Source organism: Mustela nivalis (assembly GCF_964662115.1).
Source record: "Mustela nivalis genome assembly, chromosome: 17".
NCBI lineage: Eukaryota > Metazoa > Chordata > Mammalia > Carnivora > Mustelidae > Mustela > Mustela nivalis.
In genome coordinates, this window is record NC_139036.1 from 15,018,138 (window position 1) to 15,030,266 (window position 12,129).

Consider the following 12,129-nt stretch of genomic DNA (forward strand, 5'->3'; position numbering starts at 1 on the left):
GGAGGGGAGGCAATGGACGAACGTGAGTGGTTTCTTGGCCTAGGGGAGAGCGGAGGGGAGCAGTCCCTGGGGCCATCACCAAAGGGACGGACATAGAGGTGGCTTGACATGAGCTTTAGACGGGAACCGCTTACTGCTGTGTGACCTTGGGGGTGTAAAGGACGTCTCTGTGCTGTCACCAAGTAAGGGAGTGGACCACCCACATGGCTGGGAAGAGTCAACTCCCTATAATTTGTGTCTGAAATCTCTGGGTACTTTAAGCACCTTCTGGCTTCCAGTAGCTGGCTTTGGTTGTCTTGATGGGGCACGGGGGCTCTGGGTCCCCAATGTCGGAAAAACCAGCCACATGTGTAGTCCTGGGTTGTTGCTACCTACCCCCACCCACCCCGTTCATCAGTTTCCCCACTGTAGCAGGCAAAGCCATCTGATCTGGGGACCTGGTACCCCAGCAGACGACCACTCCGGCTGTTCAGACCTGGGGGAGGGATCCCTCCTGGGCAGGAACCCCGACTCACCTGTGTCTCCTTCTCCGTGGAATGCGGGGCCTGTGTCCTCCTTGGAGTACCCGCCTCTTCTCTCTCCTGACCTGGGGCCCACAGCGAGCCACCCAGGGGTCCACCAAAGGTCCCGTGGGTCACATGGGGGGCACTCAGCTGCCGGCGGGGGGGCTGGGCCGGCCCATTGGCTACCTGCTCTGAGTGGCGCCTCTGGAGAGGGGCCGAGCGCCCCCTCACCTCAAAATACTCATCTGACACAGAAGAGGAGGCCACGGAGGGCCGCCGGGGGCCAGGGCCGTGGCCAGAGCTGCCCGAGAGGCTGTCCTGGTCACTTAGGGTCACGTAGTCGTCGTCATCTTCCTCGTCCTCCCCATCTAGTCCATTGGGGATCACTGCTCCCTGGCTGTCAGGGTCGTCCTGGGTCACAGACAACTGCCGCAGCAGTGGGGCGTGGCCAGGACCTGGGGTCCTGGGTGGTGTGCCGTCTGTCCCATTCTGGGGAGTCTCCTCTTCTGGGGTCCCCAGGGCCCAGTCAACACCGCCGCTGTCCTGGGCAATCACCTCTGCCACAGGGACCGTCCGGGGCTTGGGCACGGGGGGCTGTGGCTTGGGGTCCTCCTGGGGAAGACCGTTCTCTGCTGGGCCCCCGTCCTGGGGGGCACTGGGCCCGGGGGCGGGGCTGCAATCCTGGCTTTGCCTCCACAGCTGGGTGCCGGCTTGGGAGGTATCTCGGATCTTGATGCGGTTCATCTGGCTGGGCTGGGGGTTCCAGATGTTGGGGTCGATGATGTTGATGTAGCCCAGGATGTCGCTGCCGGGCTCGGGGTCCGGCTCCACCCACGTGGGCAGGTACTCGAACATGTTGGCCCGCTCCAGGTTGAGCAGGCCAGGGTGGACGGGCGGGGGCGCCTCTAGGACGTCTCCAGGCCGTTCTGCCAGGGTGGCACCCCGCAGCCCTGGGGGCTTCTTGACCTCCTGCTTCTCTGAGGAGGTCTTGGCGATCTCATCGGCACTCTTGGCCTTGACCAGTGCGTACTTGGGGTTGACAAGCTTCTTGGCTACAGTGCCCGAGGGCACCAGTGGCACCACGGAGGGCAGCACGATGGGCTCAGGCTCGGGCTCCTTCTCCATGGTGATGCCCTTGAGGCTGACACCGTGGGACATGAGGTACAGCTCCTGGAACTGCCGGTCAAACATCTCCACCACCTGTCCCGACAGCACGGAGATCACGTTCCGGTCCGTCCTTGCGGCCGACCACGTGAAGCTGCAGTACAGGGAGACAAGGCAGCTGAGTCAAGCACTGGGGGGCCGACCTCCTCCCTCCAGCCTTGGGTCCCCAGTCTAGGGAGTCCTACCCAGCCCCCGCAGTGGGCGTCTGAGCAAGCCCTCATGCACCCAGAGGCCGACGCTCCTCAGACTGGCCACGGGGGCCTGGATGGAACCGAGAAGTGAGCACAGGCCTCGGGCTCAGACCTGAATCTGGGACAGGTCATGTGCACCAGGCTGCTCCCACCTGTGTAAGCACAGTGGGGCACTCCTTGGGGTATTACAGTGCCCCCGTGAGACTGCTCACGGGATGCACAGTACAGTCCGGGCGTGGTCCAGCACATGGGGGCAGGTGCTATCCTCGGGGGCTTGGCTGCATGGATGACGTGGCTGGGGGCCCACCCCCAACTGTCCCCTGCACGGCAGGGTTTGCAGAGCTGCGCCACGGCCATCCTTGTCCTGGCCCATCCTAAGGTGGCTCTCCAAGGGACCTCCCTGTGTGCTCGGCCCACACCCACCTCCAGGCGGGTAACAGCTCTGGCTGGCACAACAGACTTGAGGACAGGAGTCCTCCCCTGCCTGCTTCCGGAGACAGGTGGGCGGCGTGCGGGCGTGCTCCAGCCCCGCTCACACCTCAGCAGTTTGGGGACCCATGAACCGGAATAACCAGGGTGTCATAAGGCAGGATTAAGGGCAGAAACCAGCTGGGAACAGGAGCCACCTCTGTCCCCAGGCCCCAGAAAGCTGGAGAGTCACCTGTAGGAGCCACAGATGGCCCGGTCTCCATCCACGAACATGAACTTCTGGGCCAGGGCACCCTTGAACTTGGTGGCTGACCGTGTGAAGAACTCTGTTCCCCCGCTGCTCCGCACCCTGAGATTCTGTGTTGGGGGACAGGAGACAGAATTACATGACCATGGCACTGACCATGCTGGTGGGGGGCAGACTTTGTGCAGGGGGGTGGGTGTATGTGAGGACCACAAGGTCGGGGGTCCAAGGCAGGAAGTGATGGGAAGACAGAAAGGAGGGTGGGGCTAGTGAAAAGGGGCCTGGCATAGGATGGTCTGGGCGTGGCCTGAAGGGTGTCCACAGCGCAGACGTGGGCAGGATGAGACCTGCGGGGCCAGGCCAGCATGGGACAAGCTGCTGCAGGGGTGGGAGGCTGTTGCAGGGTCTTGAGCAGGAGGGGCGTGCAGACGCAGTTTAGAAAAGTAACATGGGGGCTGTGCAGCTGGGAAGGAGGGAGGATTGCCTTCAGGGATGGGCGTGTATTGCTGTCAGGCAAACCTGTGGCCTTTCCCAGGAGAGTGACTGGCCAGGTCTCTCTCCCTGTCTTTCCCACTCGGCTGTCTCAGTGTCCCTGCTGAGCCCCGCTCACTGAGGACGGGGCTCGAAGCAGACTCTCCTACCTCCTCATGGGCCAGCTCATGGCCTGCCTCCCAGCAGCCGATCAGTAAATGGCCGAACCCACAGGGCAAGCTGGAAAGCCCCTGGGAACTAAGACCCAGAGGGAGGACACGAGGATTCCTTGGTGTCACGAGCAGACACTACTGCCTGTGTCTGAGCCAGGTTGCTCCTGCCTTTCTCTGGACTCTGGCCAAGGAAGGGCCCTTCCTCCCTCCCTGATGTGCCGTCTATGGGGCACTGTGGGGCTCCGACTGCTGGCTGCCCTTCCCCCAGCAGGAGGTTCTTCCTCTGAGAGAGGGATGGGTGGGGGGGGGAGGGGAGGGGAGGGGGGTGGTGCACGGGAGGCGCCAGGAAGGGCAGAGAGCCTTGTCTGAGACCCAGGAGTGGAGGGGACCCCAAAGTAAAGCTTCAGGATAGGAAAGACCCTTGGGCTCACTGGCACGAGTGTGGCCCCAGCAGGGTGTCGGAAACCCCGGCTCCTGGAGTGGGGGGGGCCTGCAGAGGTGCCCCTGGACAGGTCAGGCTGGGAGTTTCAGGTTTAACGTAAGCCCCACGGAATCTGACCCCTGTCCAGGGCAACAACTCCTTGGCAGCATTCTGACACGTCTGTCTGCCAGTCCGAGATGGGAGTCACTCCCTCCAGAGGGATCTGTGCCGACTTCACTCACTCCCCGACCACTGCCCAGGCCCCCAGCTGCAGACCAAGGGGAAAGTGACGAGCTCCCACACGGGAGGTGGGGGTGGAGGCAGAGGAGTCAGAACCCCAGCTCTGGGTTGGGGGGGTGGTGCTGGGGCAGGTTTCTGGGAGGCTGACATCCGGAAGTCAGGGATGAGTGGATCAGGTAGGAAGAGGGTGCAGCATTCCAAACGTGGGAACACAAAGACTGGGCAACGGGAGCAGCATCTAACCTGTGAGGACTTTGCGGGAGGAGGGTGGGCGATGGAGCCTGCACAGCGAGCTCAGCCACATGCCGATGAAAGACCCTAACCACCCCCACCTCCGGGGCCAGCTCTGCCCTGGGGGCAGTGGGGAGCCACTAAAGATTCAGAGCAGGGAGTGACAGGGTTGGAACTGCCCCTCCAAACCCAGTCCCGGCATCCAGTGGGAGGGTGCACGAAGTGAACAGGGCCAGGGGCAGGGGAGAGGGGGGAGGAGAGGGCTTCGGTTGGGCAGGGGATACACGGCCTGTCAAGGCAGGGGTGACGGGGTGAAAGGAATGGGTCTAAGAGAGCTGGAATCTGTCCTTCCGTCGGACCCCCAGCCCAAGGGTGCTCCTGCGTCTGCTCCTTCTGTGACGGGAACCAGACCCCTCTCTGCTGGGCATTCCCAGGACAGTCCCAGGGCAGTCCCCAGATGGCAACCATATGGCATAGATGCCCACCTTTGTTGTTGGGCCCAGCCCCGTAGGCAGATAAGCCTCTCCTCCCAGGGCTGGCTCCCCTGCCCCCCAGTCTGCGTGTCTGTTCACAGCCAGCTCAGCAGGAAGCTGGCCATAACCCAGGACAATTAGAGCTCGTGACTTTGTACCCAACACAGAGCATGCTTGGGGACCAGAAGCTGGAACAAAGATCCTGGAGGCGGTGTGAGGCCTTGCCCTGCCACTTGTGCCTGACCACAGCCCAGCTCTGTGGCTTCTGTGGTCTCCCAGCCCAGAGCTCTGCCTGCTGGGGCCACAGGCGACTCCTTGGCCTGGAAGAACAGATACCAGCCTCAGTCCCCCTCTCAGCAGTGTCTTCCCCCACCCACCCCAAAGCCTGTCCCCATGAAGGGCTCAGAAGGTCACCACCTACTTCTCAGAGTGACTTAACTCCAAGTGAGAGGCAGCCTTGGCTCCGCCGGATATGCTGTGTGACTCTAAGCAGGGTCCTGGCCCTCTCTGGGCCTCACTTTCCCATACTGCACAGATGGCCTCAGGCTCTAAGGCCCATCTGACCCTGCGGCTAACAGCAGCGGGTGGGGGATTGCGGCAGCCCCCTGGCAGCACCCCCTTCCCATCATGGCAGCTCCCCTGTTTGTTCCTGGGGTGGGGGGGGCCCGCCCCATGGGGCCTGGCCCGGATGAGGTAACGTCTCAGGGCTTGGGTGCACAAGGTAGAGGATTCCACAAAGCCGCATTGTCTCTGAGCCCCGGGGCACCCCCACCAGAGCACGTCGCAGGCAGGGTGGAGGACACCCAGACGGGCTCAGGTAGGGTGCCTGGGCAAGGCCTTGGACACTCGGGATTCTCAGCTTCCTCGGACATGGAAGGGGGCAGCGATTGGTCCCTGAGACAACCTCAGGGGAGCACTAGGCAGTGCTCCGTCTGCTCCAAGAGCAGCTGTGGCCCCAAGCATATATGTGGCAGACCTGCAGGTGCCCTGCCCGCACCCCCCACTGGGCCTCCTATGCTCACAAAGATGCAGCCTGACCCCATACCAAGCTGCCTGGGGCCCCATGTGGGCCAGTGGCAGGCCAAGGGGACAAGCCCAGTCCCCCGCCGGAGCAGGTGGGTCACTCGGGCTCTGGCCAAGCATGGCTCCCATCCCAGCTGGGCCTCCCTAGGCCTCCGTTTGCTGTGAAGGGAGCTCCCCAGCCTTCTGCTTTGGGGCTACTATGAAAGCCTGAGGAAATAGAGGGGTGGTGGGTGTGAGCCAGCAAGGTGCCTGGCACTCGATGGACGCTTTCCATCCGTGAGAGTGTGACAGCATGTTTAGTGCGGCAGGGACGTGACCCCTTCTGCTCGTGGGGGCAAGAGGGGACCAACATGGAGGACCAGAACATACCTAGAATGTCGTGGGTCAGCCCGGGGAGGCCAGGACTGGCAGCCAGTTTGTGATGGTGGGAAGGGAGCTCAGCGAAGGGTGTGACCAGCCCATGGTCTCCGGTTGGTGGGGTCCAGCCCCCAGTTGTCCCATGATGGCCTCTGCGGGGGCCTGCTGGCATTGCCCAAGGAGGAGCCCAGAGATGCACCCTGACCAGGCCTGGCTGGTGACAGTGAGATTAGCCTGCTGTGCCAACTGCAGGGGACAGAAAGCCCATGTCCTCATGTACTGGGCAGCCAGCCAGCCTCTACTCTCCTCTAAAGGGTCTGTTTCACTCTGTCACGGGGGTCCGATAGCCATGCTCACCCTGGCCTCCCGGGGCCATCACAAAGCTGGGATGAGGGGATGGGGCAGCGCTGAGCCAGCCCAGCTCCAGGACCTTGACTCAGAGGGGCTCCTGGCCCCTCCCACAGGCCGGGTCGATAGGGCCTGGCGCTGCTGACATTCTGGGCCAGGTGATGTCCAGATGCAGGGGCTGTGCACTGCACATGGCACATTTAATGGCAGCCCTGGCTTCTACCCATCCGACGCCAATAGTCCCCTCCCAGTCACAACCACTACAAAAGCCCCCCAACATTGACAAATAGGCCAAGCCAGGCAAACCCTGCGTGGTTGGGAACTACTGCCTCACCCCCCGAGCCCATTAAAGAGACAGGCCAGGATCAGAGACAGCAGGACAGCAGTGGGGGGAACCCCGGGTGCCAGAATGGGGCCGAGGCTGGCCTGGGTGGCGTGGAACTTGAGCCACAGACTGAATCCCTGCGTCCTCATCAGGGTGGGTGCTGGTTTTTCCAGTCTGGCGGCACAAAGCCGACTACCTTTTCCAATCAGCCAGGCATCTCGCTGCTCTGGTCCTGTCTCAGCTACGAGGCTTGAGGCCCAGCCCAGCCTGCCTAGCTCCCCCTGCCTCTGGGGCATCCATTAGCCCTCAGTCTCACCCCAAATGTGACTGGGTCACCTGTTGAGGCGCTGTGCCCTGTGGGAACCAGAGGACTGGGTCCTCTTTTTCGGCCCTGTTCTCTGTTTCTAATATGAGATGCTCATGCCCACACTCCCTGCCTAAAGGAGTTAGGGGCCAGCCGAGCCAGCAGGCTGGAGGGCTTGGGGATGACTGGGACCCTCACACCTGGGAAGTTGCTAGTGCTTAGCCTTCCAACTCCGCTAGAAAGCACGAGTGGGCTTAGCCCAAACAATGCCGCAGCTGTTTGCAGAATATGCTGTGGGAGCTCAGAGCTCAGGAGGCACGAGGCTGGGGTGGGGGTGGCCCCCGGTCTGAACACAGCTGGAAGGGGGAGGGAAACCCCTTGGCTCTTAGACCAGAGCTGGGATCTCATGAGAAGAGCTCCAGGACAGGGCAGGGAGAGCTCATGACTGAGCGCCCTGCCCCCACATGGCTTCCTTTGCTCTTCAGAGAAGCCCTGCCAAATAAATGGGGGAGACTCCCATTTTTCAGACAAGGAAATTGAGACTGAAAAAGATTCCGTATCTTTGTCCAGGGTCACGGTGCAGGTGGCAGAGCCAGGGCTCAGTCCTGGCTCCCGGCTCTGCGCAGACCGGTGCCCAACACTCCCATGGTCACAAGGATGACCCCAACAGGCACAACCGATCCCGGGCCCATAGGAGCTGAGGGCAGGTCACTGCAGAGCTGGGCAGGGGTGGCCAGTGGCTGAGGGCGGGCCCAGGGATTACTGGCAAAGGAAGTGCTTCTGAGACAGGTCCAGACCCAGCTGGCCTGCGGGCAGGGAGGTAGGCTGAGCAGGCAGGCCCTCGACAAGGTGACACCTGGCCAGGGCCGGGTGCACAGGAGCCCCTGGCCACCTGCCCAGGCTGTGGAGGGGGCGGGCTCAACAGCAAAAATGAGGGGGTCAGGGTCATCTGTTCTTTCCCATGAAGGGCCTGCCCCCTCTGTGGTGACATCTGGCTCTGGGGTATGCACGTCACTGCAGACCGTCCCTGTAGACGGTCTGGACCGTGCTCTGTTCCCCAGAGCAGGGACCCCTGGTTTGAACTGCCCTGCCCATGCTTCAGGCTCTGGCCTCATTTCAAGCTAAAGTGCAGGGGGAGGCCGCACACCGCACCCTCCCTGCCCCGGGCCTGGGATTTATAACTTCTTGTTATTGCCAGCAGCTGTGTAACTCCCCTTAGCACATGGAGTGCTTTTATAACCACTGTCTCCTCTAATTTCATCCTCAAACAAGCCTATGAGGCATCATCATGGCCACGAGGCACTAGAGGCTCAGACAGAGGGAGCCACGTGCCTGAGTCTCACAGTGGGTCTGCACGGCGAGCCCCCATGGGCAGTTCTGGGGCTGCCCCAATGGCAGGTGTGGCCTCAGCCGGGGGGGGGGGGGGTCAGGCACTGAGTCTCTCTCCCTCCTGGTCTGTGCCAACTTCTCATTACTGGTGGTTAGGTTTAGCCGCTGACTTGGCAGAATGCCTCTGGGCAAGTCACAACCTCCCTGCAGCCTCAGTTTCCGCATTTGCCCCACGGGGAGCCTAGTCTGGGTGGCCCTCGAGGCCCAGCTTGGGCATTTCAGGCCCCTATGAAGTTGTGGGGCTGCAACAGATTATGAGTTCCCTCCACCCCCGATCACATGGGGGAGCAGAGGCAGGGTGGTGGGCGGGCAGTGAGGGCAGGAGCCAACCTCCCATGAGCGAGCTGAGCAGCCCTGGGACCGCATTCTCAGCCCAGTCCTGCCTGCCTCTCACTTCCTGGAACTCCGAGCGCTCTGAGCAGACTTACACTTGAGACTTCCCTACAGAGAAGACACACAGGACAGGAGCGAGGCCAGTCCCGGGTTCAGATCCTGCTCGGCATGGATCAGCCCATTCCCTGCGTCTTCCTTCATCCCACCCCAGGCACACGTGCGGGGGTGGAGCCACATAAGTGTGTAAACCATCCACTGGGCTCGTGGCAAGGGTGCAGGGGATGGGCCCAGAGGTTCTCTGATCTGCTGCCCACAGGGCAGAGGCTTCTGCAAGTCGCCTTTCAAAAGACGCCTTTTCTATACGCTGGACCTCTCCAGCGTGAGCTGTCTGCCCCAGGAGTTGATTCTCAGTGCTAATTACACGGTAAGCAGCACGCTGGGTGAGCGTGGTGCTTGGGGTCAACCCACCAGGGAGACCACATAAAAATGTCCCAACAGCCACAGACTCGCCGCCCAGAGAACTCATACCCACTTGAAAGGGCTCGGCTGGGATGGGTGGGCATACCTGACGAACACCGACAAATTACAGGCACAGGAACCCAGCCTCTTGTTAACTAGTCTGGCGTCCCCCCTTCTCTGGGGATCGTGTTCAGATCACAGGCCAGAAGCCCAAGGAAACGTGACCTGTCAAAAACTGGGACTCAGCCAGGGAGCTCTAGTGCTGGCCCCCAATCCCCTTATGCTTAACTTACTGGCCGCGAGTGACACTAGCACAAGTGCCTCAACTTCCTCATCCGTAAAATGGGAACAACTGCCCTATCCCACTGGGTTGTCATGCGGAGTCAATTAATCAACCGTGTCAGGTGCCTAGGATGGGACCGACCCATGTGAAATTCTGTGAAAGCATTCGCTGTTGTCATGCACACTCATCCGTACTCTTCCTCGGGACCATGGTGCATATAGTAGGTGCCAAGCGATAGCTCAGTGGAGGGAAGGGTCCTCCTGCCCCCAAACACGGGATCGAATGCAGGGTGTCAGAGTGGAAGAGCCCAGCCACAGTGGCCCATCTGGCCCTCTTCAGGACCATTGTGATCCCGGAGCCCAGAGACAGGAGGTGATGAACCCAAGGACACACAGCAAAGCAGTACTAAGAACCTGGGTTCATGCTGATCCCTCCACCTCTGCTCCATGCTGTCCTTCCCTAGGAAGCCCTTTCTATGCCACTCTTCCTCCTCCAATTTATGTGAACTCTGCAGCCATCAAGGAAGCCTTCCCTGACCTCAGCCCAAGGAAACTTCTACTGGAGTCAGATCCTAAAACCGGGGGATGGACACCATACAGACACAGATTCTGGTTTAAGCCCAAGAATCAGAGTCAGAGCCCTCCAGATCAGATGTGAGCTGTGGAAGCCTGGGTGGTGAGCACCCTGTCACTGGAGGCATGCAAGCAAAGACAGGTAATCAACGTGGCCTGGGCTGCTCAGAGATCACACGTGATACAGCACCTGGCACCAGCTCCAGGCCTTACCTACCGTTTATCTTATCTCTGACTGTCGGAGGAGGTAGAGAGCGTCCTGTCCCCCTGGGCAGCCAGACAGAGGTCAGGTGACCATGTGGCAGGAGGCTCCAGGATGCCTGCAATCTCTGCCCGGCATGGGGCTCCATCCCTAGGAGGCAGGTGCTGCAAGTGTTTGCTGACCCACTAAGTGACCGCTCGGTCATTCTGAACCGGCCAGCTCACCTTGAGGTGCCCTGGGTGCATGCGGGCCCGCTCACACATGTGCAGGAAGTACTTGACGTTACTCTCGTCCACAATGATATACACGGCCACCTTCCTCTTGAAGCCGGCGTCCAGCAGGTCCTTGAAGATGTCCACGTCGGTGAACATGTCCATGACCACAGCTATCACCTGCGAGTGGGAAGAGACCAGGGCTGTTGGGCAGTGCAGCAGCGGGGACAGGTGCCTTGGCAGGACACACAGCCCTCCCACCCCTACCCACCTCTCTGGGCACCCCTGCTAGCCCTGCCCCTCCCCCACCCCCCAGCCTCAGCACTGGGACTGGCAGCGATGGGCTGGGGGCCTCTCTGGTCCCAAAGTTATAGGGTTCAATGCTTAGGGTACAAGATTCTCAATCTGTAGCCCAGACTGGACTTTCTGGAGCCACGGGACTGAAGAAGCATGTCTTGTATATCCGGAATACAAAACAACAGAAAACAAAGCCCTGTATCCTGGTCAGTGAGGCCTGTGAGGGAGGAGAGAATGCCTGGGAGCCAGGCAGCGTCTGCATCCTGAGGTTGGGGACGTGCTGGGGCCAGCCCCCAGGGCAGCCGGCCCTCCTCATCGGGATCAGAGATCAGGGCTCAGCACGGGGGCACCCCGTTCTGGTCCCTTCCTGGCCTGCATTCCTGATCCAGAGCAGCCCACACCATCACCTGCCACCTTCCACCCTGGGATGCTGAGGTAGACCATATGTGTCAACAGCCAGGAAGACAGCAGCTGGCACAGGCATTCTTGAGGTCACCTGCGCGTCCCCGGGCTGGCGTGGGCTTGGGCAGGCTTTCCACTACTGCCTCTCCTGTCTGTCTGAACAGAGCCCAAAACCAGCACGTGCACTCTATTATGTGACAACATCTGTCCCCGTAACAGCCGACCTCCAGCCTCCAGGCCCTGGCTCAGGGTGGGGCCCCAGAGGTCAGAGTGCATCTGGCCCAGGCCCTAGCCCCACGTAGGCAGTGACAGGCAAAGGGGAAGAACAGGGTGGTTGGGATGAGCTCATCTGGCTTGAGGGGTAGTTAGCAGATGCTTGGGACAGCTGGGGCTTGGTGACCATCTCTGGTCCTCCTTCTCATCCCTCCCTCCCCGTGCTACTGGGCAGCCAAGGGGAGCACAGGGGACTGGGGCCTGAGGCCGACAACCAATACAGATATCCGACCCCTCCAGCCCTTCGAGACCAGCACCACTGCCCTGTCCAGGGCCCGAGAACCTTCTAGAAAAGACTTAAGAGGCCAGGGACTCGGCCTTATAATGAGCTGGGAGTGGTCAGTCTAGAACCTATCTAGGCCTACTAGGGAGCCAAGTTCACCCCCACCGTGAGGGTGGCCTGACAGGCTCCCCTACACTGATCTGTAGGTGCAGGGTGAGGGACAGGCAGCCTGGGGCCTGCCAGGGATGAGTCCACACGCTCGGGTGAGCTCACCCAGCTAGCCCTTGCAGGCCCGTGTGGGCTCCTCCCTGCCCTGCCCTGTCCCAGACACGATCTGTGTGACCCAGAGAAGACACCTAGCTTCTCCAGCCCAGCTTTCTCTGTGATCCAATAGGGGCAGGGAGCTGCAGGAGAAGCTGGGCTCTGTCATGGCTGAGGCCCAGGATTCACTCCATTCTCTGGGGAACATCTGCTCGCTGGCTTTGGGTCTCTGAAGGGCTGTTTCCGGTGGGGCAGAGGGCGCGGGTACAGTCTAGGCAAGGGCTAGGACAAGCAGGGGGAAACCAACAGAGACAGACGTTGGGGTC

At 61.1% G+C, this 12,129-nt stretch overlaps 2 protein-coding genes across 4 annotated transcripts in view; one reads left to right on the forward strand and one right to left on the reverse strand.

The window, feature by feature from the left end:
* SLC5A10 (solute carrier family 5 member 10) overlaps positions 1 to 12,129 on the forward strand; it is a 58,835-nt gene that overhangs the window by 18,061 nt on the left and 28,645 nt on the right. The window lies entirely within an intron of this gene.
* The window catches only part of FAM83G (family with sequence similarity 83 member G), a 33,326-nt gene that overhangs the window by 6,225 nt on the left and 14,972 nt on the right, over positions 1 to 12,129 (reverse strand). For both annotated transcript variants that reach the window (XM_082706895.1, XM_082706896.1), the window contains exons 3-5: positions 10,360 to 10,527; positions 2,520 to 2,644; positions 516 to 1,761 (exon numbers count right to left, since the gene is read on the reverse strand). In XM_082706895.1, the coding sequence (XP_082563021.1) occupies positions 516 to 1,761; positions 2,520 to 2,644; positions 10,360 to 10,527 (1,539 nt within the window). The remainder of the gene's footprint in view (positions 1 to 515; positions 1,762 to 2,519; positions 2,645 to 10,359; positions 10,528 to 12,129) is intronic.